Source organism: Stegastes partitus, unplaced genomic scaffold (assembly GCF_000690725.1).
Source record: "Stegastes partitus isolate 25-593 unplaced genomic scaffold, Stegastes_partitus-1.0.2 Scaffold225, whole genome shotgun sequence".
NCBI lineage: Eukaryota > Metazoa > Chordata > Actinopteri > Pomacentridae > Stegastes > Stegastes partitus.
Genome location: NW_007577956.1, coordinates 37,020 through 64,714, shown reverse-complemented (window position 1 = coordinate 64,714; position 27,695 = coordinate 37,020). Strand labels below are relative to the sequence as shown.

General features: G+C 45.1%; 1 protein-coding gene across 1 annotated transcript; it reads left to right on the top strand.

Moving 5' to 3' along the window:
- The first annotated feature begins 6,465 nt into the window (after positions 1-6,465).
- Positions 6,466-27,281, top strand: smg5 (SMG5 nonsense mediated mRNA decay factor). The gene is made up of 22 exons (XM_008281154.1): positions 6,466-6,879; positions 7,982-8,080; positions 10,327-10,450; positions 11,040-11,196; positions 12,527-12,616; positions 13,771-13,860; positions 14,522-14,600; positions 14,686-14,811; positions 16,352-16,420; positions 17,158-17,396; positions 18,173-18,310; positions 18,780-19,700; positions 19,866-20,035; positions 20,111-20,186; positions 21,675-21,850; positions 22,911-23,069; positions 23,277-23,336; positions 23,791-23,950; positions 24,484-24,574; positions 24,706-24,780; positions 24,864-25,002; positions 25,917-27,281. The coding sequence occupies exons 1-22, from the start codon at positions 6,815-6,817 to the stop codon at positions 25,998-26,000; spliced, it is 3,387 nt and encodes a 1,128-aa protein (XP_008279376.1). The 5' UTR covers positions 6,466-6,814; the 3' UTR covers positions 26,001-27,281.
- Positions 27,282-27,695: the final 414 nt, after the last annotated feature.

Genomic DNA, 27,695 nt, shown 5'->3' with positions numbered 1-27,695 from the left:
ATCAGCAGAACGGAGGAACACAAAGGCCAAGGAAGGCGTGACGCTCAAAACGAGAGAGAGGGGTGGGTAAGATGTATTTCAAAGGTGCTTGACTTCTCTTAAAATTTCAGTCAAAGCTGATTTACTTTCAAAGCATTTATTTCCCTCTCTCTCTCTCTCTCTCTCTCTCTCTCTCTTTCTATCTATCTCTCTCTTATAGTCTTTTCAAATTACCCTTTGATTCCTCTTCATCTACTCGCTCTTTATTCATCTAGGATTCTCAAAGCATTATTTAACCACTTCAGTCCATTCGAGACGCACTCGATCGCTTTGTCGACTCATAGTTTCTAGCTCTCCCGTTCAGACTTTGATTTTAAAGGAAACTAAATATGCACAGCCTAATTCAAAAAAGTGAAACTGCTTCTGAACAAAACTCTTGCTTCAGTGAAGACTTTGAAAAACCGGACAGAATGTTCTTATTTATATTTCTATGATGACACTGCTTATTCTTACGATAGTATTTAAAAAGAAACTCTTCATCAGAAATCTTCCGGAGCAGATATTTATTTCTTGATATAGATAGATGCCTCTATCTAATGGAAGTTCATAAATAATCCATTTTATATGAACCGAGTTTTCTTACTGAGACAATCCTGCGGAGAGACGCGTTGCCCTCCAGGACGCTGACGACAGGGACAGACTTGTGTTTCGCCTACTCCCCTAACCACAGTGTGCACGTTGCTGTGACCTGATCCCTCCTTCCTCTTGGTTATAATCGTTCAAAAACAAAACAGAAAGAGAGAAGCAGGCGGATGTTTCTCGTCCAAAAATCGCCATGGAGCTCTCCATTTACGGACGATGTGACAGTCTTTGGATAAGGACGTTCTTACCGTTTTGTACTCCACTTCGACTATCTGTCTGTAGGCTTTTAACCAAGCAGAGGATAAACTCTTGGTTTCAGTGTGGCCACATTTCTGCAGTCAAATTGCTGTAAAACTCCCCGTTGATTTCTCTGGATGGACTCCACTGACACCAATCTGAGTTGAAAATCCCTGCCATTTCTACTTTTGACTCAAACGAGGACAGAGAGAGATATGTTAGAGGTCCTGCTAAAACGAGTGAATGTGTTTGTATATAAGTGTGTGTTCTGGCTCAATCTTTTGTGTATATACTGGATATATGTGTATATATGGTATGTCTATGTGTATATACAGTTTGTTTGTATATGCAGAGTGTACAGTTATTTTTTCCTCTAATGTTTCTCTCTCTTTCTATGAATAGGTCTTCTCAAGTAACCAATACTGAGGCATGGAAAGGTTTTTACATGTACTGACAGCTATCAGAGGCACTTTGTGTGCAGACTTAGAGTATCAGCCGGGTCTGTCACTTCTAGCTGCATTCTTGAAGCTCTCATACAAGAAGTAACTCACATAATCTTAAGCTTGCACTCATTTTCTGACCAACTAAAAGCTTTTCTAAGTAGATTTGGGTGACCAAGCAATGTTTGTACATATATAGACTAAGACAATTTTCTGTTTTGTTTTTCTTTCTTTCTTTTTTTTTTTTTCCAGAAAACTCCATTTGCATTTCTTTGAAATTTCTCAACCTGTTTTGAGTTCTTGCGTATCTGACTTTCACTTTAGGTTCCTATGGTATATGTTTGCAACGGTTGTCATTCAGAGTTATATATTTATTCCGACAACCCTTATATTATATTTCTTGAAATTTTGTTCCCCAAATTCTGCCTCTCATGGAAGCGTCTCACCTCGTGATGCGGGTAGACCGGCAAATCCTTCCATGAAAGTAAACTGTCATTACTTAACATTGCTTGTTTTTGTATAGGTCCTTACTAAATAAGTGTGCCTCCCCCCTTATACTCTTACTAACCTTAGATCCATTAACGCCGCTGGTCACACATCTCCATACCCCCTTGACAAGCCATAGCCCCCTCCCCCAGAACTCCTCTATTGTTGTTTTGACAGGACAGACATTTGGGGATTTTGTGTATATTAATGGAAGAGTGCTGTTGAAGAGTGTATTGCAGTTGTATATGGATTTGTTATGAATGTGGATATTCTGATCATTGAATTATTATTGTAATAATGATAATAATTATTGCCACTTTGATTATTTTGTTGATTAATTCCTTTGATGCGGTTGATGAAGATGCCATTGTTCCTTTTCTTTTTTTTCCTTTTGTCTTTTTTCTGTTATTTTTTTTGGAATACACCGGAATTTATATTTTTCGGGTGGGTGAATCTGGAGATAGAAATACGTAAATAAATTAATAAATAAACAAATAATTAAATTCTTAACGCAGTGTGGAAACGTGTGCTTTTGTTCTTAACCCACTGGCTCTGGCTGCGTTCAGAGTCCGTTTCAGAGTCCGTGGTCGGATCTTGTGATGTTCTGTGTTTATTATTCTCAACTAATCACAAGAACACACCAAACTGCGGATCCGAGCCCTGACATGTTCTGTCCCTGTCTGACGTAGAGTTCCCCTGTCGTCCACAACTATCAGAAAACACATGAATGAGCCACACTGGGTGGCGTTTTCCTTCATTACCATGAACACAAACACTGCAGTTCATCTTGAGTCCATCTCAAACTGCTTCCGGAAACACTCACACTGAATGTGTGTTCATCCGCAGCTGAAAATAGTCCCCAACAAACACAAGCTTTACTCTGATCTGAGTGACGCTGGGGAACATCTACAGTGTTGGGTGTTTATGTCTGCTTTTCTTTGCATAGCACAACATATATACCTGTCACATTTGTATTTACACGTTTACATCCGTGACAGGAAGCGACGTGATAAGTGCTGAGTGCCACAGGGACACGGGCAGGTGGACGAACCCGGCTTCAGCCTTTTTATGGGATTAATCGACAAGAACAAAAATATCAAACATCTGTGAAAGAAGCACATTTTGTCTGGAAGCAGGGTTTGATTTTCTTCCTTGAAACATGTTGGGCTACATCTGATTATTAGAATTATTATTGATTATTATTGATTAGCCTGTTGGGCATTCTCTAAATTAGCTGATTCATTGTTGAGGCTACAGAATATCAAAAAATGGTGAAAAATGTTTATTCTAATTTCTCAAAGTGGCATCACTGAAAAACTATTTTAGTACGATTAGAAAACCAAAACTCAAAATATTTAATTACAAACTTTATAAAGGGGGAAAAAATTAGAAAATTACGAACATCCATCATCTCTACACCTTCATCCTCACTATGGGGGGCGGAGCCTATCCCAGCTGACTCAGGGTGAAGGCAGGTTCACCTGGACAGGTAACCAGTCTATCACAGGGCTACACTTAGAGACAGACAACCAAGCACACTCACATTCACACCTACGGACAATTTACAATCACCAATTAACCTCAGCATGTTTCTGGACTGTGGGAGGAAGCCGGAGAACCCGGAGAGAACCCACGCTGCACGGGGAGAACATGGAGACTCCACGCAGGAAGATCCCGGGTGTCCTCACCGGGACGCCAACCGGTGACCTTCTAGCTGTGAGGCGCTAACGGTGCTAACCACCGAGACACCTGCAGCCCAAATTAAGAACGTGGAACCGATAAATGTTGAACATCACTGCTCGTTAAACAACTCTTTTATTGAAAGTTGTTGTCAGGAAACTTTCAACTGATCATCAGCTGATTACTTAATGGTTTAATTGATGACTATTTACAACATAATGGACTAAAACAACACTTTGGATTTAATCAGTTCAATCGTGGACATTTCACACAAGCTGTTTGCTGTGGCAACAACACAAGTACTTTGTGTTGAACTAAATCAGTTCAAATTTGATGCAATAAAATAAATAAACACTTAAAAACTGAACAGTAACCAGATACCCGACTGCTCCATGTGGATCACTGTTTGGCTGCTCATGTGCTTTAATAATCGTACCTTTAAAAAGCTTAATTTAAAATGATTAGAAAGTCAAGTCAGAGATTTATTTTCATCTTCAGATTAATCGGCTCATTCACTCTCGTGTTTTTAAATATAAGATGAGCTCACATGGAAGTTCTTGCAGCTCGTGATTGCATCGTCTGCGTTTCGTTCAGCTGCTCAGGACTGTGGTTCTTGGTGAGCAGATCATTTCCTCACATCCTCCCCATCCGAGGAGCAGGGAATGAGGATGGCAGGCGGGATCTGGGAGCTGGGGACTCGACTGAATATAGCAAGCTTGTAATTATCCTCATCCTCCTACACTTAATCGCCTGCGGTTCCTCAGGGGGTTGGCAACTTCTGACTTTGGACAGAGCAGAAAAAAAGCAGCACACAATGGAGGAGCAATAGACGGTTCATGCTGTGTAAACAGAACAGAGCAGAGACTTCCATCTCAGCTTACTCCACACCTGAGTATCAGATATATTCCTGCATTTATTCTGCCAGGTTACACTGAGAAAAATCTACACCACAAAGATTTTTTAAAAATGTGTGATGTCAAACTATGTGCCTGTTAAAATATGCCAGAGTGTGTATTTTCATTCTCCTAGTTCCAGGCATGCATACACATCCACTAACCGAGTGAAGAATCCTGCACCTCCCATCAAATAAAGCCGACTTTCTCTCCCCAGCAAATGGTTCACATCCTTCAGTCAGCCCCTCCTTCATCGTCTGTCATCACAGCATCATCCACAGTCAGGAGATACATAAAAACATAAAAAATTACAGAAGCAAGCATCTCTCTGTGACATTTATAGGGGGTTCAAATAATTTACAATCTTTGTAGACCTCTATTGGCAACCGGTGAGAATTACAGCAACAGAGCTGCATTCTCTTCTATTAATAAACCTGATTCTGCCACCGTTAGCAGCAGTTTTTGATCAGCCCTGTGCCCTTTGTAGTGAGCACAGGACTAGGAAGGCATGCAAATAATGTAATTCTAAACTGGGAGCTGGAAGGACCTGTGGTTTGTGACACAGCTATCAGGTCATTTGCATACGTAGCCTGGGGACTCATAGCGGGGGAAAATGTTTCATGAGGCATGGAAAGAATTCTTCTTCATGTCTCGTTTAGATGCCTGAAGTCAGCAAAGAATTATTAAAGCTTCTGCACAGCATGTGCTTTCTTTTTTTTCTGACTGATTAGACTCTAGCTCGGTTATGCCGCCTGAACTTGTGCAGGAAATTATTGGAAGTCATCAAAATGTTCTAACAAGAAGGGGACAGAAAATAAAGTTATCATTAGATGGAGGGTTGTGTCAGTCAAGCCATCTGCATACCCACACCGTCCATCCATCATCATCTCTACACCTTAATCCTCACCAGGGTCATGGGGGGCGGAGTCTATCCCAGCTGACTCAGGGTGAAGGCAGGTTCACCTGGACAGGTAACCAGTCTATCACAGGGCTACACTTAGAGACAGACAACCAAGCACACTCACATTCACACCTACAGACAATTTACAATCACCAATTAACCTCAGCATGTTTCTGGACTGTGGGAGGAAGCCGGAGAACCCAGAGAGAACCCACGCTGCACGGGGAGAACATGGAGACTCCACGCAGGAAGAGATCCATATACTGTTTCTCATATTCTATAAGACTCATCATGAGTGAAGTAAGTGCTCCACACCATGGCTGATCATGTCCACCTTGACGTGCAGTGTACCGATGACAGTCTCAGAAACACAGATCCACATTTCCAGTGTTTCATTTAACACACTGCACTAACCTTCCTGTCAACCTGCAGGGTGGGACTTTCAGCATCGTTCTTCTTCAGAGTCAGTTTACGGTTCAAACACGCTCCAGTATTAGGGCTGATTTCACCATTATGTAGCACAGAGCAGTTTTACTATGATTAAAGTTGTAAAGAAGCTGGTGTGTTCGAGCTGCAGCGATAGAGGACATGTAAGATCGAGGCCCAGATCTGCACACTCTAAAGAAAGGACGAGGAAACAAATCAAATATGTTTCTTTGATACATGGAGACTAGTTTCTTGGGGCCTAATTAATGACTGGAGAAGGACTTTTAAAAACCTGCACCGTTGTGTATTTGCTTGGTCAGATTTGTATGTTATGAATCGATTCTTTCAAGTCACATGCGCTCACTTTGCAGCTTCATTAATAGCAGGCTGAGGGACGACATGAAAGAGGTGAGTTCAAATAACACATGCGAAGCTAGTGGGGGAACACTGTCATATGGGGAGAGGACATCCTACTGTAATTATTCACCACAGAGAACCAAACCAACACAGAAAGTGAAGATGTGTCCCTCTCTCCAAACATCAGCACGATGCACCGCTTTCATCAGCTCTGTTACAGGCACTCTGTCATAATTAGATTAAATTCATTTTGGTGTTTCTTTTTCATCTGCAGTTCATTTATATTCTGAATTTCTAAATTGCAGGATTTTTCCAGATGATCGGAAATGGGGGGTTTGTAAACTGTCTGGCAACCGCCAGACGTAATCTCGTGAGTATGTGCTGTAGTCTCGCGGTACTCAGGCGGTCACAGCCTGATAGGAAAAATGGCCGCCTTCGTAGCAATGGCTGGAACGGGGAACAACACAAGAGGCATAACAGAGCGTTTTAGCTGACCGGGAAGAGCGCAGCTAACCGGGCACCCCCTCCTACCCGGTTTTCAGAACGGATGGGTAGAGGGGGTTTTGCCAAAGGACACGAGAAACGAAAGAGACTCGGTGGGAAGAGAAGGAAAGCTAAGGCTACTGTGTTAGCTAGCGCTAGCTGGCTATCAACACGGCTGTCACTGCCGGGGAGCAAACCCGAGGAGCCGTGACAACTGTGCGACGACAGGGTGGAAGGAAACGGCGACGAAACGCGGGAGCGTGTGATCAAACATCTGGGTTGTCGCTAATATGAGTGGACCGGGGCAGGACAGCGAGCCAGAGGCGAAAGTCCTTCTCATCAAGCGGCTTTACAGGTACCTTGACGAGGCCGTTTTTGTCGAGCTAACCGAGGTGCTAATTGAACGTTATTGTGCTGGCTAGCTTAGCGCTAGCCAATCAGTGCTTGCTGTCACAGCAGAGGGTCTAGCTAACTATTCACCGATTCACTTGTCACGACTTTGAGTATCCCGACATGTCTGCTCGCTCGTCAGTGTCACAGCAGCTAAATTTGACTCATCGTTGTGTGACTCAGTGCAGCTCGTGGTGGCTGATCAGCTTTAAGGAGCTGCACGTCTCAGTCCTGCTTTTGTTGGAGAAGTGAAACACACAAAGGGCTGCTGGCTGCTCGTGTGACAGCCAGTGGACAGACATGGACACGCACCATGCAGATGACCTTCTGTTCTGATTCAGAGATAAAGTTTCAAATCCCATTTCTGCTGTCGGGGTTAGAGATTTAGCTAACTATGTGCAAAAGTGTTTAATCGGTAATAAATTCCTGACCAGTGAGTTAATCCTCGTCAGGTGTGGCTCTAAAGAACAATGACCAGATAGTGTGACAGACTCTCCTGTGGCCAGTACCTACAAAAGACCGCCTTAAAATGCAGTTTTATTCTAGTAAGATGATGTCACACATGACAAGAGAGAGACCAGGATGGGCTGCTGGTGTGCCTGTTATGGCCGTGGCCGGGCACCTGAATGTCCACGTCTCCATCATTTGTCGTTTAGGACATCGTTTCAGAAAGCTCTAGATGATGAACAACATGATTTTGTCCCCCCAAATGTCCACCAGCTTCACCGAGCCCTGTAGGAAGAGTGGAGCAGCATTGAAACCTCATTTACCGCCGCAGACGTGTGACTCGCTGCTGACTTGTGGTTTCTGGTCCATGACCCGCTCCCTGGCTGCCTGTTATTATTACGATATGGTGGTTTCATGACATCTGTTTCACATAAGGTCATAGTATTTATTACTTTATGTGAAACAGAATGAATGGAACTGAATTTAATATGACATGCTATGTTTATATTTTAGTTCCATATATCTGTTCTGGTTTCACCTGACACCTATTATCAGCTAGCTGATGTGTAGCTTGCAGCTTGTCCCCTTGCTGATGCTTTCTGTTTCCAAACGCTGCCCAGGGCTGTGGTGGAGTCTGTGCACAAGCTGGATGTCATCATCGGCAGCAAATCGTCCTACAGAGAGGTCTTCAAGCCGGAGAACATCAGCCTTCGCAACAAGTACGTCCACCTGTCCCAACAGCGTGTGTGAATCAAGGAGGCAGTAATTTCACCTGTACTGGCTCCATGTAATCAGAGTATTATCTGGTCTGGCTAGTTGTCTAGTGTATGTCATGATTCTCTGCCATGCTGGTTTTTTCCACTGGGATTGACCCTGTAGCATCTGTGTAAGCTCAAGTGTTGGTCTGATCTTCTGTGTCCTGACTGTACCTGAATCCATCATGAGTAAGAGGACATTGGAGATAAATATGAGATAGAGAGATGATCTGCAGAGACAGAGGCAGAGGAAATGGCATCTCATCGTGCTTAGTGTCTTCTTTGGGAGTTTATTCATGCAGACCTTAAAGTCAGCTTGATGTGCCCTCAGCATGCTCAGGTCTCCACGTGGAGCTGAAATGATCAGCCAGCTAATCAGCTGGACTGAAAATTAATATGCAGCTCTTGTGATTGTTGAAGAATTGTGTAGTTTTTTAATTATAGACACTGGACGTCTCCTTTCACAATTTAACTTTGTCATGTGTGGTAAAACAGTGAATGTTCTTGAGTTTTGATCCTGGTAGTTGGACAAATAAGATGTTTTAAAATGTCACCTGGTCATGCATCGTCACTACTGTAACAAGAAATACGTCCAGTAGTTCACTGACAGCCAATGAAGAGAATAATCACTGAAACTACAACTCGTGTGCAGACGTATTCGTATCAGTGTCTGTCTCTAGAAGTGGAACCATGAATCAGGTTCAGTTGTACACTCACATCGACACGGTTTGGGATAGTTTAGTGTGTTAGCTGTGGTCATGTTTTGTTTTTTACATGTAAATCAGATTAGTTGGTAGCTCTGGTAAGGTGCTGGGTGAAACTGGTTTTGGGATTAATCAAAGTCTTTTGGTCCATACGATGTCAGAAAGTGCACGTGTCCTACAACAACGATCCGAGACACAGAACAGGATTGGGTCAGAGCTACACAGATTCTGGTGGTTCTACATGGAAGTATTTAATTAAAATGACCAACGTGTTTTCTTCAGGGTCATCGTCGGCAGTGACGTACACGCCTGTGTTAGAGCGATGAGGTGAACAGAGGGCATTTCTAAATGTCTGACCAGTATCCAACGTATTCTATTTCGTATCTTAGAAGACCACAGAAACCAGAAAATATTTATATTTTACAAGCTAAAGCCATAGATTATTGTACTGTCGATTGATTAATCACCTTTATTGCTGCAGTGCTCGCTGATATTATTAAATGATCCTCCCTGGTGTTGAAGGATGGCAGAGCAAGCGCTGACGAGCATCTTTAAAGGAGGAAAAATGAGAAGTGCAGCATGTACTTGTCTAACTTTATGAACATAAGCATGCTGTTTGCTGCACACATGAATAAGGGTCTGAGATTTCACTAAATGCTTGTGAGCAGCTTCTGAAGCAGAGTTGTCACAGACTAGAAAGACAAACACTTCAGTAATGCCACAAATATTCCTTTTTGTCCAATAGTACGGACTGTACCGATGTTTGTAAAGTGGGGCTGCAATCAGGGATTATTTTCATTATTGATTCACCTGCTTTGTCTTTGCAGGGTCCAAAAAAAAAAGAGCCTGTGACGATGTGTTCAGATGTTTAGTGTCTAATTCACGGTCTCTAAACTCAAACATGCAGTTTAATCAAACATTCCCACAATAGAGTCTACGTTCATGGAGGTTATAATGTTCATCATCTTGTAGGCTGCAGTTTGTGGTGCTGTTGAACAGACATTTAGTGTTATTTAACCTCTCCTTATTGACGTACAGTTAGTGCAGGTAACTGGTTTAACACAGGAAATTCAAACAGCACTACAAACTGCAGCCTCACAGTTGATTTAATATCCCTCTAAAGCAGTTTTAACACAAACTGAGCATTGTAAGGTTGGTGTTGTTGTTGCAGGACAGCTTCAGTTTTAGATGGATGTACTTAACAGACTGGAAGCTGAGTGTATGTTCAGTCTACTGCCGTAAACAGTATGACTGACACATGCAGCCGAGTTTACGATATGTAAATGAACCGATTGTCAGAATAGTATTACTTTGAACTCTGCTACAGAAGTAGCTCATCAAGCAGGATTTTTTTGGCACAAGAAATTTATCAATGCTTAGTTGTTTCGGTTCTTGCGTAGCCCCGCCCTTCAGGTGAGAACAGGTTGACTCATTGGTCCGCTTGTCAAACCGGTGAGCCAGCTGCCTCCTCCATGTATGCATCTCTTTTTCTTTCTGTGTTTTCAGGCTAAGAGAGCTTTGTGTGAAACTGATGTTCCTCCACCCTGTCGACTACGGCCGTAAGGCTGAGGAGCTGCTCTGGAGGAAGGTCTACTATGAGGTCATCCAGGTTATCAAGACCAACAAGAAGGTAAATGGCCCTGCAGCTGTGGGAAAGATGCCTCCCTGCATGTGTTAAGCCAGCTCGTTTTTCTCCTGTTAGCTGGCTTTCACTGAAAGGTCAGCTCTGTCATGCCATTTAGTGGCCATGCCAGTGACCACAAAATGGCAAATGTCATGCATGGGCAGTCCCATTGGAAATCAGACGTCTGAAAATGGCACTAACGGCCCTTTGCTCTGTTATTGGACCAGCACAAGTACAGAACCAAGAAGTAACGGCGTTTATCACAGCCGCATCGTTTCTTGTCTTTGGTTTTTTTTTGGTATAAAAATGTTTTTATAATGATTTTAATCAGTTTAACTAGTTTAAATCATGAGAGATTTTTCTAATTTATGATTTATCTTCTTTAAACACAACTTTTTGGTCATACTATTTTAATATCATGTTTTCCAGCAGCGGTTTGTTGCTTATTTTTTAATTGCTTGTCATCTGTGTGCATGTAGAGCATACTTTAGTTTTACACTGGAAACTACAGAAGCCTTCACAGCTGCTCTGTGGGTCGTGTTTATTATCGCTCTTCTGCTTTAGCCTTTTCCCACTCGTCTTTCTTCCGCTGCAGCACATCCACAGTCGCAGTGCTCTGGAGTGCGCCTACAGAACACACCTGATCGCCGGCGTGGGTTTCTACCAACACCTTCTGCTCTACATCCAGTCGCATTATCAGCTGGAGCTGCAGGACTGCATCGACTGGACCCACGTCACAGATCCACTCATCGGTCAGACCTGCAAGCACAAACTCACACACACACACACACACACACACACACACACACACACACACACACACAGATCCAGGTCAAGAAGTAAAAGTAGTGATGGCTGGATTGAGTGTAACTGGTTCGGTGTGAGGATCCTGGTGTTGTGCGTATAGATGTGTTATAAATACAGCCTCTACTGTTCCTTTGAAGACAAGTCAGATGGCTTCAGCAGTATGTTTTTTAGTTTTAATGACCCTCGTCCTTTACAGCTGATATTAAAATGCGCTCAGTGGAGTGACTCACTCTCCAAATAATAAAAACGTGTGAACTAGGGCTGCACAGTTATTTTAATAATAACCTTGATCACGATTCCTGCTGTGTGCGATTAAATGAACATGACTGACTACTACGGTGACATTTAAAATGCATGCTTTACTTATAAAATATTTGGCTGCATATCATCACTTCTTGGAGCCCTAATGCTGCTGCGCCCCGGCAGCGGTGGTCTCTGCAAAGACTTTCCTGGATATTGCATCTGCAGTCCAGAAAAAAAAAAAACACCTCAAACTGCAGTGTGATAAATGCATGAAGTCCAAGAAGAATCACCTCAGTGACTGTCCGTCCTCGTCCACCATCCGTTCTGTACGGCAGCGCTTTACGGTAGTGCAGGACGCTGAAGTAAAAGCTGCTCTGTTGGTTTATCTTTTGGTTTTATTTGTCCACTAGGAGCTGCACTGTGATCAAGGCTAGTTTTAATTTGCACATGAGCAGGAATGTAGTAGAACTGAGAGTGAAAGATTTTTAAATGTCAAAGTACAACAACAACTAAATAATAATGAATAAATAATTCCTGCACTATGCAGATGGACAGGTGCCAGTTCAGTGGATGCTCAGCAGCAGACAGGTGTAGCCCCGCCCACCCAGGTGGTGGCGCTGTACAGCCTGCACTCCTCCAGCGCCTAACAGGGCCTTGCCTTCTTCTCTGTGGTTCAATACTCTGCCGTTTTTGCAAATGCCCTGCATGGATTAAATTTGCACGGACAAGATGGTATCAGAGGCGCTACACCTCTGGCAGTCAGCTAAATGCGCTCCATAATCCCGTCTGTATTATCTCAACAATATGACCAGTAAACAGGCCCAACATAAACAAAGCACTCCTGTCTGAGAAGTCGTGCTTCAAGTAGTATCAGCCTCTGCTGCTCTGATCCTAATGCTGTGTTGGACTCTAAGCTCTGCTAAGTTCTGTTGTTATGTAACTTCAAGTCATTTCGGGTAAGTGCATTGGCTAAATGCTTGAAATGTTTTGTTTTTTGTTTTTTTAAATGCATTGTGTAATTGTTCTCAACAGGCCGAAAGAAACCAGTGTCAGCCAGCCCCAAAGAGATGGAGTGGGCCCAGATGGCCTGTCATCGCTGTCTGGTCTACCTTGGAGATCTAGGTAATAACATGATAACAGAACATGTCATGAATTCAGCTCTCCACCAGCTCGTGGAAGTGTGAGACAGCATGTGTGTGTCATTCAGCGTGGGAAAATCTGGCTTCGGTCTATAGAATAATTGGCAGGAGGCTGTTTGGTAGGTTCATGTGATACAGAGACATCGGTGCATTGATTGAGACGTTATTCTGTTTTGGACAAACGTGCTGCTGTCTGCTCCGTGTAGATCCGTGTTTATAGATCAGCAAGTTTTTGTATTATGACATTTCAGAGATGAATGATACGGTGCACACAGTTTTATAAATACAGTCATGACTCGATGATCGACCCTTAACAATCCTAAACCTGCTGTCCGACAGGTTTGTAGGAAAAACCAACAGAACCCATAAAAACAGCCTTAACATAGCGACAGCCTTGGATTGTGACTCCGACATGACATTTAATGTCACCAATCAGGATGACGGCGTATTATCTGACTGAACAATCCCACAGATTGGCTACGTTCACACTGCAGGACTTGATGCTCAATGAGGATTTCTTTGTGACTTCCTTCACGTTTCCACTTCAATGCGACTTGTATGTGATCTGCTGTGTGAACTTCATACGAGCCAAAAGTGTCCCGCATGCGCAGAAGAGGACACGACGACGTCACACGCAGCGAGCGTGCTCAGTGTTTATGGAAGTAAACATGGATGGTAACAGTGGAGCGTATCTGCCACTCCCCCGCCGCCACCGATGGAGGAAACAGAAGTGTGAGCGCTAACTAAACTAGCATCAGCAGCCAAGTACTGCCTGTGTGTTCTGGACACTTCCACCCCGTCAGAGCGCTGCCCCGGGGTGGAAGTGTCCCCCGACCGGGACGAATATCCTGATATTCATCATTAATTGGGCCTGAATATCCAGAGAGCAGAAAGTTCTATTGGGACCAGCCCTACTAGTTATTATAACAACTATGAACAATAATGAACAACTAATGAGCCTTCCAGCATCAAGCCCTCCTCGTATCTGGACCTCCGTCTGGACAATCCGACAGCCTTGATATCCGACATAGAAGAAGGTTTTACATTTAGTGTCGGGTCATCGAGTCACCACTGTGTTTATATTTGTCGCTATTTTTGTTGTTCATGTTCTGTTTGATGTTTTAACGTTCTCTTCAGCGCGCTACCAGAACGAACTTGCAGGAGTGGAGGCTGAGCAGCTGGCAGAGAGGTTTTACCATCAGGCCCTATCGGTCATGCCCCACGTAGGTGAGTAACTGTAGAATATATACAGAACACTGGGTTACTCTGCTTTTTCTCTGGTCATACACAACATACTGAAGGCAAAGAGGACGAGCTGCCTCTAAATAGCTGAGTTAAAGATTTAAATAAAAATGTTTGATCCTGTTGATTTTTACTGCTATCATATTATTGTGTGAAGAGAGCAAATACGCTGTGTGTTCAAACATTACTTAAAGTTACATTTTTGTTTTTTTAATGCCACTTTCACATCCTGTACGGTGAATAGCATGTGCAGCAGCTGCTTAGCTTAGCTTAGCTTAGCTTAGCACAAAGGCTGAACATGTGGTTAAACAGCTCATCTGGCTCTGTCTAAAGGTAGCAAACATGTCAAACTGTTTCTTGATAGCATGAGCAGTTCATTTCAAAGCAACTAGAGGCAGCTAAATACCTGTTATACGGAATAATTACGTCTGTTTATGCTTTAAATGTATAGATTCCTAAATGATAAGAGGATGTTTCATAAAAAGCTGCATATTGCAGCTACTTTGCCTCCATATATTGACGTGTTGCACTGTAATATTTTGGTGCATCATCTTTATTTTAACAGATCTGACAAAAAACATAGTGATTCTCAGTCCACATCACATTACCTCCAAACATAAATGTTCATCCTCCTGTCTGTATGCAGGAATGCCTTTTAACCAACTGGGCACACTGGCAGGCAGCAAGTTCTACAACGTTGAAGCAACCTACTACTACCTACGCTGGTGAGGGACATGTTGAAGTTACAGGACGTGTCACAAGTTTAGCCAGTTGTTGTTAAGTCCTGACAGATGTTCTGTCTGTGCTCAGCATCCAATCAGATGCTCCTTTTGAGGGCGCCTATGGCAACCTCAAGCGCCTGTTTGACAAAGCTGCCAAGATGTACCACCAGGTGAAGAAGCAGGAAATGAAGAAGCTGTCTCCATCTCGGCAAAGGTGAGGAGGATTTCTGTCCACTTCCTGAAACCACAGTAAACTGTTCCTAATCAGCAATCAGCCGATTTCCAGGTCGTTTGAATCGTTTACTATGAGTGGGTTAGATTTTATTGTTCCAGCCTTTGACATTTTTATTTGTCTCACTTCTGTTGGTTCATACTTTAAGTGGTGTTACTGATGATCTTCATCAGCTTGTTTTGGTGAAAATCCATTTAAAATAAAGAAAACATTTTGACTTCAGTCTGCCGAACATCCCAGAGCAATTTTAATCTAGTCCCAGCTGACTGCTGGGGGTTCACGTAATTAACGAGGTGTGCGCTCGCCGTCTCAATCACAAAGGCGCTCGAACCTCTGGTGGGATAAAGCAGCATCTCTCTGCAGATGAGATGAGATGATTGACGATCCCTGTGGGGTAATTAGATTGTTGAATGCAACAAAAGTTACAGGATTCGGTTGGAATAAAAGACAAATATAAACACAAATGAAGAATGTTAAATAAGCTCTTCAGAGGCCGGCGAAGCAAAGAGGCTTAACGAATTCTTCTGCCACCTGGACAGAAAACAACACTGCTTCTGTTTCATTTACATAAACAACCAGCGACCGCTTTGGACCATATCAGTGTCCTGTTTGATAGGTACACCTGTACAGTCTGATGCAGCTCAGATGTTCTGAGCTGATATTGATGATAATGTAGGAAATCTGCACATTTAATTAGTTAAATATGTGTTTAATATATTATCCCAGACAAAGAGAGGTGTCTTTAATATCCACTGTGTGAATTAAAAATGTTCTTTTGCCACAGTTTGTCTCATACTTGGAAGTAATAAACAGACTGTGTGTTGTGGCTGCAAGGTGGTGTGATGCTCCCTACATCCATGTTCTACTGGTTTTCTAGGCTGAGCTCATGGTGATTTTATTTGTTATCATACCAGGAGTAGTTATAGCTACATGCTGCCACAAAAATGTAAAAAGACAAGAGGAATTTATGAATGAATATTTCTATTGATTTTCCATCACATTTTCAAAAATTAGGCAGTAATAATTATGAAGCGTGTATTAAATTTAAACCTGTCTGTTTTTTTCTTGAATAAACAATTACTAAAAAGAAAACCTATATTCATAAATGGGCTGCAGGTGCTCAGTGGTTAGCACCATCGCCTCATAGCTAGAAGGTCACCGGTTGGCGTCCCGGTGAGGACACCCGGGATCTTCCTGCGTGGAGTCTCCATGTTCTCCCCGTGCAGCGTGGGTTCTCTCCGGGTTCTCCGGCTTCCTCCCACAGTCCAGAAACATGCTGAGGTTAATTGGTGATTGTAAATTGTCCGTAGGTGTGAATGTGAGTGTGCTTGGTTGTCTGTCTCTAAGTGTAGCCCTGTGATAGACTGGTTACCTGTCCAGGTGAACCTGCCTTCACCCTGAGTCAGCTGGGATAGACTCCAGCCCCCCATGACCCTAGTGAGGATAAAGGTGTAGAGATGATGGATGGATGTATTGTGGCTAAGTTTAACCCATAATTGATCATCACCATTATTTTCCGCAGATCCAAAGACATCAAGCGCCTCCTGGTGAGCTTCATGTACCTCCAGAGCCTGCTGCAGCCCAAGAACAGGTCAGAGCTCGTGCTGCATCACAGTGGTCCTCCACTGTGGTTTCATTTATTTCTAATGACTTCCTGTGTGTCTGCAGTAGGCCTGTGTTCTCCAGGTCAGGTTGTTCATTGGTCAGTTGAGATGCTTTCGTTCAACCCAGATAGCGCAGCGTCCAGTCGGATGACTTGTTCTGTTCCTCCATAGCTGCTGTTCTGGGATCACCAGTTGGTAGAGTTTAGTTATTGTTTTAATCATGTGAATGTGGGCAGGTGCACACTGCTCTGCTTTCAGTATAAAATAAGCAGGTTCAAATGATTCTAAATTTGCTTCAACACTGTCTTTCTGTTAGTTTATAATGTGTTGAGGTTAACTAGGCTAGCAGGTAGCGTGACTGAGTTCTTCTGAGGACAACTTGCAGGTTGTTTTTCCCTCTCAGCGAATAAACTGGTTGGACACTAGCTACAGTTTTAGACAACCAAGATTTTCTCTCATTGATTTCAGCAGTACTCTGTCATGTCCAACACTTTAGCTGCAGCAGTGATTAAAGTCAGATTTTCTGTGTATCCAGGGGACACAACAGGATGATTTCAGTCTTTGCTGCCAAATCAGCAAGTAGGAATCACAAAACGACAAACAGAGCCTGGCTTTGTTTTCCTCTCAGCTGCTGGTGTCATGCCTGGACTTTGCTGGATTGTGTCTACATTCATTTAAAGAACATCCTTCATTTATTCTGTTGCTTTCGCTCCTCTGTGTCCAGTCTGATGGAGACGGAGCTGACCTCCCTGTGTCAGTCGGTGCTGGAGGACTTCAACCTGGTCCTGTTCTACCTGCCGCCCCCAACACACGGCGGCGCCCACCACTCGCCCAGCGAGGAAGACGAGGAGCAGCAGCAGCAGCAGCAGCACGCTGACAGCTCCTGTCCTGTACTGCCTGACACCCTCATCTTCAAGATGGTGGTCACATGTCTGATGGTGGTGCACAGCCTGAAGAGAGGAGGTCAGTGTTGTGTCTTCTCAGGGCTGGTGTGTATTTTGCTGTTTTGGGATTTCTAAAATTATTGACATAGTTTGTTATGACAGTAATCCAGAACAGCTCTTCATCATGTCCTTTTAAAAACTCTGCTTTCATGTCATTATCGTCCTCAGAGGGCCTGGCTGTCCTCATCAGGGCAGATTAGAGTAATTAGCAGAAGACAGCAGCCAGGCGTCGTTTTGTTTTAGGGGTTGCTGAGCATAAAACTAACCAGAGCTGTTCCCACAACCGCTGCATTGATCATGAAATGTGGACACGAGCTTTCAGTTTTAAAAATGCAAATAGAAAACAAATCATATTTCGGTAAAAGCATCATCAGGATAGACTGCAGTGGGGCTGCAAGGTGTGGCCTCACAGCTAGAAGGTCGCCGGTTCACGTCCCGGTGAGGACACCCGGGATCTTTCTGCGTGGAGTCTCCATGTTCTCCCCGTGCAGCGTGGGTTCTCTCCGGGTTCTCCGGCTTCCTCCCACAGTCCAGAAACATGCTGAGGTTAATTGGTGATTGTAAATTGTCCGTAGGTGTGAATGTGAGTGTGCTTGGTTGTCTGTCTCTAAGTGTAGCCCTGTGATAGACTGGTTACCTGTCCAGGTGAACCTGCCTTCACCCTGAGTCAGCTGGGATAGGCTCCGCCCCCCATGACCCTAGTGAGGGTGAAGGTGTAGAGATTATGGATGGATGTAGGTAAAAGTATCATCAGGAGCTTGTTTTGTATTATAACAAATGTTCTTCTGTCTCTAGGATCGAAGCAGTACAGCGCGTCCATAGCTTTCACGCTGGCCCTCTTCTCCCACCTGGTAAACCACGTCAACATCCGACTGCAGGCTGAACTGGAGGAAACGGAGAGCCAGGTGCCTCCACTTCACACTGATGCTGCAGGTGAGAGACAGAATCCCTCTTTTCATGTGCATATAAAGCAGAAAAGGCACACAAGTGCAGGTTATTTCTCTGCAGCTAATAAAACCTCATAAATCAGCACAGCACAGAGAACGTCTCAGCCAATGTCAGCTGTACGGACCGATCTGTCAGTCTCAGTTTCTCCTGATCAGCAACATCTTTCAGGATTTAAGTGGCTGTGATTTGAAGTGCACATCTTTTGGGAAAGCAATATGTGAAGTTTCAGCCCTATTACGACGTATTTACCTCCTTACATCTTGACTTGCTTCGATGTCAGGAGCAATTTTAAGTTAAGCACATTTATTCAATCTGTCTGATTTGCTCTTCCAGCAATAACCCACCGGAGAACGTTTCATTTGTTTAGAGAAAGATGTTGTTAGAAGTGAAATATCTTTGAAAAGCAGCCTGAATGAAAATGAAACAGGCAGCACATCCTTCTTGTTTTATCCAGATGACCTGGACATGAGGGATTCGTCAGTTCCACCGACGGATCACTCGGATGAAAGGCCTCTGCAGAACGGGTCCCTGGAGCAGGAGGACGAGGAGGACAAGGATGAAGACGGCTGCGAGCGGGTCGGCGCCAAAAAGCACAGCAGTGTGGAAGAACAGCGCAAGATGGAGGAGGAGAAACAGAGGCAGAAGAAGAAGTACACCCGCCTGTCTCGACTCCGCCGTCGCCGCTGTGCTCGCAAAGATGGCCGAGGAGAGGACGAGAGCGACCTGAGCGAAGGCTTCGAGAGCGAAGAGGATGAAGAGGAAGATGAGGAGAGGAGGGGCCATGCTGATTTAACGGGTGGGACCACGACGGAAACCCCGCTGAATCCTTCATCTGTCAGGAAGGAGGCGAAGAAAGACCCGCTGGGTGAGGAGGGCAGCTGGGGCAGTGGCTCAGAGGAGGAGGAGGAGGAGGAGGAAGGTGGAACGGCATTTGATGTAGAGACCGATTCAGACATGAACAGCCAAGAGTCTCGCTCAGACCTGGAAGACATGGAGGACACGGAAAACTCGGACAACCTGGAGGGTCAGGCTCGGGAGCACCAGGACGAAGAGGAAGAGGAAGACCAGCCAAAGGAAGAAGGAGGAGAGAGGGACGGGGATACGCCTCCAGCCACCAACGGGCCGCTGGCGCCCAGCGACGCCAGCATCAGCAGTAACCTCCAGGCCATGTCTTCTCAGCTCTTCCAGGCAAAGCGCTGCTTCCGCCTGGCGCCGACCTTCAGCAACATGCTGCTCAGGCCTCAAGCCTCAGCTTCCTCCAGCATCCCCACACCCACCGACACCTCTGCTCCGCCCTCCCAGGAGACCCCTCCTCCTCCCGGGGAGTCGCCCTGTGACATGAACCCTGGGACGGCCAACGGAACCAATGAGAACGGTGATTTGCATTTCAAATGTTCTTGTTCACTTTTTCCCAACTTATTGAACGTTTTCTTGTACTTTTGTTCCTTTTTAAAGAAATATTCTCAAAGAATTCAAAATGTAGTTCCGTTGAAATCAAAGCTGTGTTTTGGCTCAGTTTCTGTGTCACCGCATTCTCCAGACTTGGACTCTGATTCGGAGGGCAGTCAGCACAGCACTCAGTCAGCACACAGTGAGAAAACCCTCCTGGAGAAGCTGGAGATCCTGACCAATCAGGGCTTGATCCAGGTGGTGAAGGTCTTCGTTGATTGGCTGAGGACAAACACGGATATTATCCTCATGTGTGCACAGGTGAGATTTACTGCTTTCTCTGTGAAACATTGACGTTTTAGTGTGTCACCAGCTGATCAGCGGTTCTGTCTGCAGAGTTCTCAGAGCCTGTGGAACCGGCTGTCTGTGCTGCTCAACCTGCTCCCAGATGGCAGCAAGATGCTGGAGGCCGGTGAGTTCCTGCTGCACTGCACCGCATAGACATTTGTACTCGTCATCACAGCAGTCAGGGCTTTTGTTTTGCCCCTGGGTCCACACATCGTGGAGTGTCAGCTGTGTCGATGTGTTCAGACACAAAGCGAAGACGTTTTCTGTGTCTGTGTGTGTTTTAGTTTTAATTCTCTGCCAAATTACCTCTTGAATAACTTTTTTGTCAAAATCTGATTCAGCAAACCATCAAACACAGAAACGGAGTCAGGTTTGGTGGTCTGGCTGTAACATGCAGTCTGCAGACGACACACACCTGGATGAGGAGGTTCAGGTTTACGCTGCTGGGTTCAGCTGAGACATAAAGGATGATCCTGAGGCAGCTGAACAAGGTGGCAGCTATTAAAGGACAACTCCTGGACTGGACAAGCTGCCAGATACCTAAAGAATGCTTCAAATGTAGAAAATATTTAAGTCAATCACAAACTCCTCGTTTCTGAATTCTCTGAACTCCTCATGTTGTGCTCCGGTCCCGTTCCCCTCACCGTGGGCTCCTTCTTCACCATAAAGCCTTGGACCACAGAACTGAGGAATGTCTTCTGTGCAGTACGACGCAGTAATGCCGTCAATAAATAAAAACAGAAAGCTGAATTTTGTCTTTATTTTACCAAAAATTGTAAACAAAGTATAAACAACACATGTCCAGGTGCGACCAGGTGTTACCGGGACAGAGTCATGTGATGTTGATGAAATATGACAACCTGAAGCTGATATTTGTTTTAGTTTTGTTGTGACAGAACCGTACATCACATGTGATTAGTTTTAGGACTGTTGGAAAGATGAAAACCCATGATTCTTTTTGTTTTTACATTTTTTGCCTCTTTATAAATTATGGTATTTATGGGCTGGTGCTACAGCTCACCTGGTTGAGCTGGCGACCCAGGTACAGCGGCTGTAGTCCTCGATGCAGCGGCCGTGGGTTCAAATCCCACTCATGGGCCTTTTGCTGCAGGTCCTCCCTCCATCCTCCTCCTCCACCTTCCTGTCTGTCTGGCGACTGTCCCGCCTAATAAAGGCAATAAAAAAAAAAGTATGGAATTTATGTGATTTCATGCTTTTAGTTGTTTGTTTGTTTTTTTTAAAGAAAATGTGTCTATCAAACCTTTAATGGGCTCCAAATGGCTCATGAATGGTCCAAGATTACTAATAAAAATAATTCACTGTTATCAGTTGGAGTCAGTTGTTGAGGCATTCTAACTCTGTCCTTAGGTTTAAATAAAATTCAAAGTACCAAGACAAAACTCTTGCTAAGTGGGAGGAAATGAGGGAATCTCATTTTTCCATGCAGTTCAGTGTAACTGTGTAGTTTTAAATCTTTAGTGATGAGTCCACATCCCCGAGCTCTGACCTCATCCCTGTGCTGTCACGTTCCAAACAGTGCCGATCCTCAGCTGTGTGACTTTTACTCTGAGCCTCCAGTGGGTTTACGTATTTATCTGTGTGTGTGCTGCAGAACTGGGTCTGAACGCGGAGGTGACGGAGCTGCTGAATGAGTGCGAGCAGCCCGGTCTGGTCCAGAGCCTGCTGCTGCCCGAGGATCTGGCTCTGCGACACCTGCCCGCCCTCAGCGTCGCTCATCGCCGCCTCGATTTCACCCGCCGCAACCCGTCCCTCAGCCCCCTGCAGGAGGTAAACACACACCGTCAGATGAGACTGAGCAAATGTTTGATGTGGATCAGGAGCGCTGGAAAACGTAAAGGAAGTGATGTCTGCTGATTGTTCTGCATGTCTTATGAGTCCTGTGCTGGTTTGTTGATCAGAACATAGACGTCATCATCTCGTATAAAAACATGCTCCGTGTGTAAAGTCTCATGAATTAGTGGCATTTTGGAGAAGCTACGGTAGAAGTGGACCTTAAACACACCGTCCCTGTGCGTCCTGGAGGTGACATGTGACTCATTTTCACTATTCTAACAGATTTATTGACTTCACCTCAGGAGCTGGAGGTTAACTGATTATCCAATCAGCCAGTGGATACAACATTAATTATCCAGTGTTTTGATGAGAGATTAACTGTTTAAGCTGTTTTTCTTTATGTTATGTAAGAGTGAGCCAGAAGTTTTCCTCCTAAACAGGCTTTAGCCAGCAGCAAAGGAAAATCATACCTGAGAATTTATTTCTTATTATTATTTAACCAGGAATTAAAATAAATATATTTTTTAAAAACTTTTTTTCCCCTTGTTTGCTCAGTTATAGACGATTTGTTACCAGATGGTCACAAATAAGATTTCTGTCAACAGGGTAACGCAGATGTTACTGTGCACCGACGGATCTGCTTATTGTGGTGCACGGACCGACCCAGAGGAGCGTTCTGAGACACTGAAACTAACACCAATCACCACAGTTTTTATTATTTTATAGCGCCAACAATCACTAAATAACTGGAGAAATCAACCTGCTGATACGGCAGCGCCTTCAAACCGGATCCTCGTTGCCAGTTTAAAATGTTTTCCTGCCATGATGTGCTGCACCATCTGCACTGTTAGAGTGTAATAACAGCACACGTATGAAACCAAGAGGGAGGCTCTCTGCATTTGGCTGTCAGTAATAAATGACAACTAAAAGTAACCAGAACATGTATGATCTAATACGTCAGATGTGTAGAAATGTAGGTGTGCTGTGAGCTTGACTGTATTTTCTGTCCAGACATGCGTGATGTAGAACTAAACGTTTCCTCCGTTCCTCCCAGTGCGTGGTGCGAGTGTGCTGTATTCGCAGTTTTGGCCACTTCCTCACAAATCTCCAAGGCAACGTGCTGCACTTCAACCCGGAGGCGGGCATCTTCACCAGCATCAGCCAGTCGGAGCAGGAGAATCTGGTGCAGCAGGCCAAGGCCCAGTTCCGAATGGTGAGTGACATCTGAACAGAACCGCAGGCGGCCTGCATTCAGCTTGTCATCAGTCAGTAATGAAACGGTGGCGTTGTGTAACTGTCGACCTAAATATGAGTGAACAATGTTTAACTAATGACCTGGAACCCAAACGGGTTCTACATGTGTGCAAAGCACCGGTCCCACTTGGTGTTGACTCTGTTTGGTCTATCTTTATTTGTGCAGGCTGAAGAGGAGGCTCGTCGAAATCGCTTAATGAGGGACATGGCCCAGCTCCGGCTGCAGGTCTGTATTATCGCTCCGTCCACTGAGTGTTCAGCCTGTTTGTGTTCCTCTCAGATACAGCGTCGACACAGCTGTGCACTGATCCAGTCATCACTCTCAGAAGGTCCTGGTTCTGTTGAAAAATACATCAACTGTCTCGTGTATGTGTCTGGAAATTGTTAAAAATGTATGGTCAAGCCTCGGAAAGGAAACGAACCGACAGCTGAGTGGTTAGGGCACATGGTTGAGTGGTCGGTACCACATGGGCCCACATGGCTCCAGCAGTGAGTCCACATCCTTATTGCATGTTATGGCTTTCTCTCCCTACTGGAACTGCCCAATTAGGGCCAAAAAATTATATTTAAAAGAAGAAAAACGTTGTAAAACACCACTTTTCCATCTGATGTCCTCAGCAGTCCTGACATCATATTTCTGATACCATCATTGTTCTGAGGTGTTGGGTCTCTCCTTGCAGTTGGAGGTGTCACAGCTAGAGGGCAGCCTTCAGCAGCCCAAAGCCCAGTCGTCCATGTCTCCCTACCTGGTGCCCGACACAGCTGCTCTCTGCCAGCATCTGAACCTCATCCGGCAGCTGGCTGGAAGCGGCTGCTTCATCATCATCATCCCGCGGACAGGTCAGTGCGCCGCCTCGTCCTGCGTCCGTCCTGAGCGGCGGCGCGTTGTGTTCGGTTCGGTTCTGGATGAGACGTTTCCGTGACGACAGGCTTTGCTGTGTAGATGATGTTCATCCAAACCTGATCTGCTGACACTCAGATGCTTTTCCACGAAAGTGTAAAAAGAAAAATGAATTTATTAATGAATATTTCTGTTGGTTTTCTGTCACATTTTCAACAATTAGGCAGTAATAATTCTGAAACGGGTCTTAAAATGGATCCTGTCTGGTTTCAAACTGTTAGTTAAACAATTACTAAGAAGAAAGCATATATTCATTAACTGACTTGCTGCAGCTCTCGTTAGCGGTGTGACGGCTCTGGTTTCAACACTGAGCTGCCATCCAGGATAATGAGACTAAACAGCACCACATGTCATAAACGTACCAGTTCGATCATGGCTGTGACACAGAGTCTCAACCAAAATAAGTCCAACCCCGGTTTAAATAGATCCAAACCTGAGTCACTGTTTAATCCGGACCTCCTCTGTGTTGCAGTGATCGATGGACTCGACCGGCTGAAGAAGGAAAACGCTGGTGCGAGGGACGGCATCCGCTTCCTGGAGTCAGAGTTTCGCAAAGGCAACAGGTGTGTTTCTGTGGGACGTACGCTGACTGATGGAGAGTGTTGCAGCTTTACTGTCAGATAAATGCTGACGCTGACTTTTCTCCATAAACCTTCTTTTAAACGCCGGTGTTCTGTGCTCCGCCCCTGCTCAGGTACATACGCTGCCAGAAAGAGTCGGGCCGAAGCTTTGACAGAGATAAAGTGAAGCGGCAGGACATCGAAGCCTGGTACAGCCTCCGTCTCTCCAACTGTTCACTCACTCAGTAGGTGGAAATCAGTTCTGACTGGACTCCTGCTTCCTCCTTTCTAGGCATCTCTACAAAATGGTGGACAGCTGCCGTCAGCTGACGGTCTCCCAGAGCAACGGCGATGAAGACACAGCCGGCATGGTGACCATCCTCACAGGCCATCAGGTGGAGGAGCTTTGCTCTCAGTCAGCAGCCATGAAGGTCAGTCGCTCGCTGCATGTTTGTTACAGACACTGAGATTCTCCACCAGCACCAGCAGCCCGATGGGTTTGGTTCTGCCTCGTGACAGTCTGCTGTGTTCACCGCTGCTCTGTTTCTGTACAGAACCACATTTGTGATGGTTTCTTGAGCTGCAGGAAACATTTGTTGTTCATAAACGGTGTCTAATTTCATGACAGAAGACTTTTGAACCTCAGTGTTTCTGTAGATCCACAGACATGAGCTGCTGTCAGAACCAACGTTTGTAGTGACTTCTGGTGTTTTTATTACGACTTCAGAGCGCGTTGATGTTAAACCAATGTACTGATGATGAGGAGGCCCAGAATAAACACGGACACATGAACACCCACCAGGCAGGTTTTACATACGAGCAGTTTTCTTATTCTGCGCCGTGATCGTGGACATTGGAAAGCATCGTACTGATGTCTGCACCTGCCAGCGAGCAGAGTCATAATATGGCATCATGGGGGAGACCTGACGTTCTCTGGAAGGAGGTGGAAGGAACTCGTGTGTGTTCTGGTGTCTGACAGAGCTGACTCAGCAGATACCAGCAACACCCAGTATTGTGCATCCCGACATGAACCTGTCTGATTTTCAGACACTCTGAGGGGTTGTGCTGATGAATTTTGTATGTGTTAGTAATCCAGAGCAGAAGTATGGCCTCCATCAGTACACCAGCTGGCAGGTTGTCATCACAGGCGTTCATGCACTTGGCTGTTCACCAGAGACGTCACACAGTAGATGTGAAGAATGAAAACATGACTTTTCCTGCAGACTCGACGCCGACACACCCAGCTGACATGGAGCTGGTGTCTCTCAGCTCTGACATCATGTAGTCGTTGTATTATTTAGTTGTGTCTTCTTCCTGCCCTTAACGCCGTCTTCCTCTCCGCCAGGCGGCGATCCAGGCGGCCGGCTCGGCGGGCATGGAGCTGAAGAACATCGTGGAGTTCTACCGTCAGTGGAAGGAGATCGGCTGAGAGGCGGAAACGGGGGCAGCTGTCGGCGCTGCGACCAGCTGATCGATCACAACACTCGCTCCCTCTCTCTCTCTCCCACTCTTTTTGCTCTGTGTGTATCTGCGTCTCCAACGGCAACAAAACAAGTCAGAAGGAAGCTGGACGGAAGAGTTAAAGCTTAGAGAGCTGGAAAAGTAAATACAGTGGAGTAAAAAATCAATACGAAGAAGAGAAAAGCGAGCGAGACGGCGTCATCAGAAACAGCAGATCTCCCACTCCTCACCCTACACATAAAGAGCGACCCCTAGTGGTCGGGGGTGAGGACGCAGTGGGGTGATGCTACACAATTTGAAGTGCCCCTGGTTCACACCCTAACCAGGAATACACTGTATATGTTAGCAAACGAGTACATACGTGTTGAGAGAAGCCGCGCACACACAAACACATTCACGCTCAGACAACGAATCCATATAGATATTTAGAGCAGTGGTTTGGACTTCCGTTCCCGCCTCCCCTTTCCCCATCAGGCTGTGTTTGAGAAACAGGGACGAGAATGTGAGTGTGGTGGGCTGTGTTTAGTGAAGTCAAGAGTGTATGACGACAACTTGGAGGCAGAGGAAACTCTGTCCAGCTGACACTTGCGGCTTCCAGCCTTCAACAACAAAGCGGGCGTCTCGTGGCTCACAGGCCTCTAGGAGGGTTGAGGGAAGGCACATGTACACTTCTCCGGGATCGGTTTCTTTCCTATGTGGCTTTTTAAAATTTTATTTGGTTTTGTTTTTCTTTATTTGCGGTGTACTTTGTGACCAGTGACTTATGTATTGTGCTGTCTCCGTACGAGAGCAGGAAAAAAAGACGACATTACAGGTGTTGCCCTGTTTAAAGTTTAATTTGGATTTTATTTTTGTACCCAAATGATGTTGTTTATTTTGATTTTTTTTTTTTTTTGTAAGCTAAATCTGAATGATATATGCAAGAATGTTTAAGGGACGGGGTTGTTGTCATGCGTTGATCCACTGAACAAGACCTTCAGTTCTGAAACGTCAGAGAAGCCTAGAATCTCTTTATCCAGGGGTCCAGGCAGGTAGGAGCCGGCTGGTTCATGTGGTCGCTGGTCAGGACGGAGAGGGGCCGGATGAGGAATGTGGGTTGTGTTTGGACCCCCTGTAAACTCCTAACATGTATCCCATCGACATCACCATTTCCATAGTGACTGTCCAATCATGCACAGTGCAAAAGAAAACCAGTATATGTGTGTGGTCATACATTGAACAATAAAAAGAAACTCGTATACGACGTCCACCTCGTTCTTCTTGTCAGTCTTTGGTGCTGTTTTTCATATTCAAAAGGGGCTGCAGGTGGTTCAGTGGTTAGCATCGTGGCCTCACAGCTAGAAGGTCGCCGGTTGGCGTCCCGGTGAGGACACCCGGGATCTTCCTGCGTGGAGTCTCCATGTTCTCCCCGTGCAGCGTGGGTTCTCTCCGGGTTCTCCGGCTTCCTCCCACAGTCCAGAAACATGCTGAGGTTAATTGGTGATTGTAAATTGTCCGTAGGTGTGAATGTGAGTGTGCTTGGTTGTCTGTCTCTAAGTGTAGCCCTGTGATAGACTGGTTACCTGTCCAGGTGAACCTGCCTTCACCCTGAGTCAGCTGGGATAGGCTCCACCCCCCATAGTGAGGATTAAGGTGTAGAGATGATGGATGGATAGAAAATTGA

What these genes read in the sequence shown, in the direction of transcription:
- smg5 (XM_008281154.1), top strand. Translation starts at nt 6,815, where the DNA reads ATGAGTGGACCGGGGCAGGACAGCGAGCCAGAGGCGAAAGTCCTTCTC. An exon ending in TTATCAAGACCAACAAGAAG is followed by an intron (nt 10,451 to 11,039) that starts GTAAATGGCCCT and finishes CTTCCGCTGCAG; the next exon opens with CACATCCACAGTCGCAGTGC. An exon ending in ATCGGTCATGCCCCACGTAG is followed by an intron (nt 13,861 to 14,521) that starts GTGAGTAACTGT and finishes GTCTGTATGCAG; the next exon opens with GAATGCCTTTTAACCAACTG.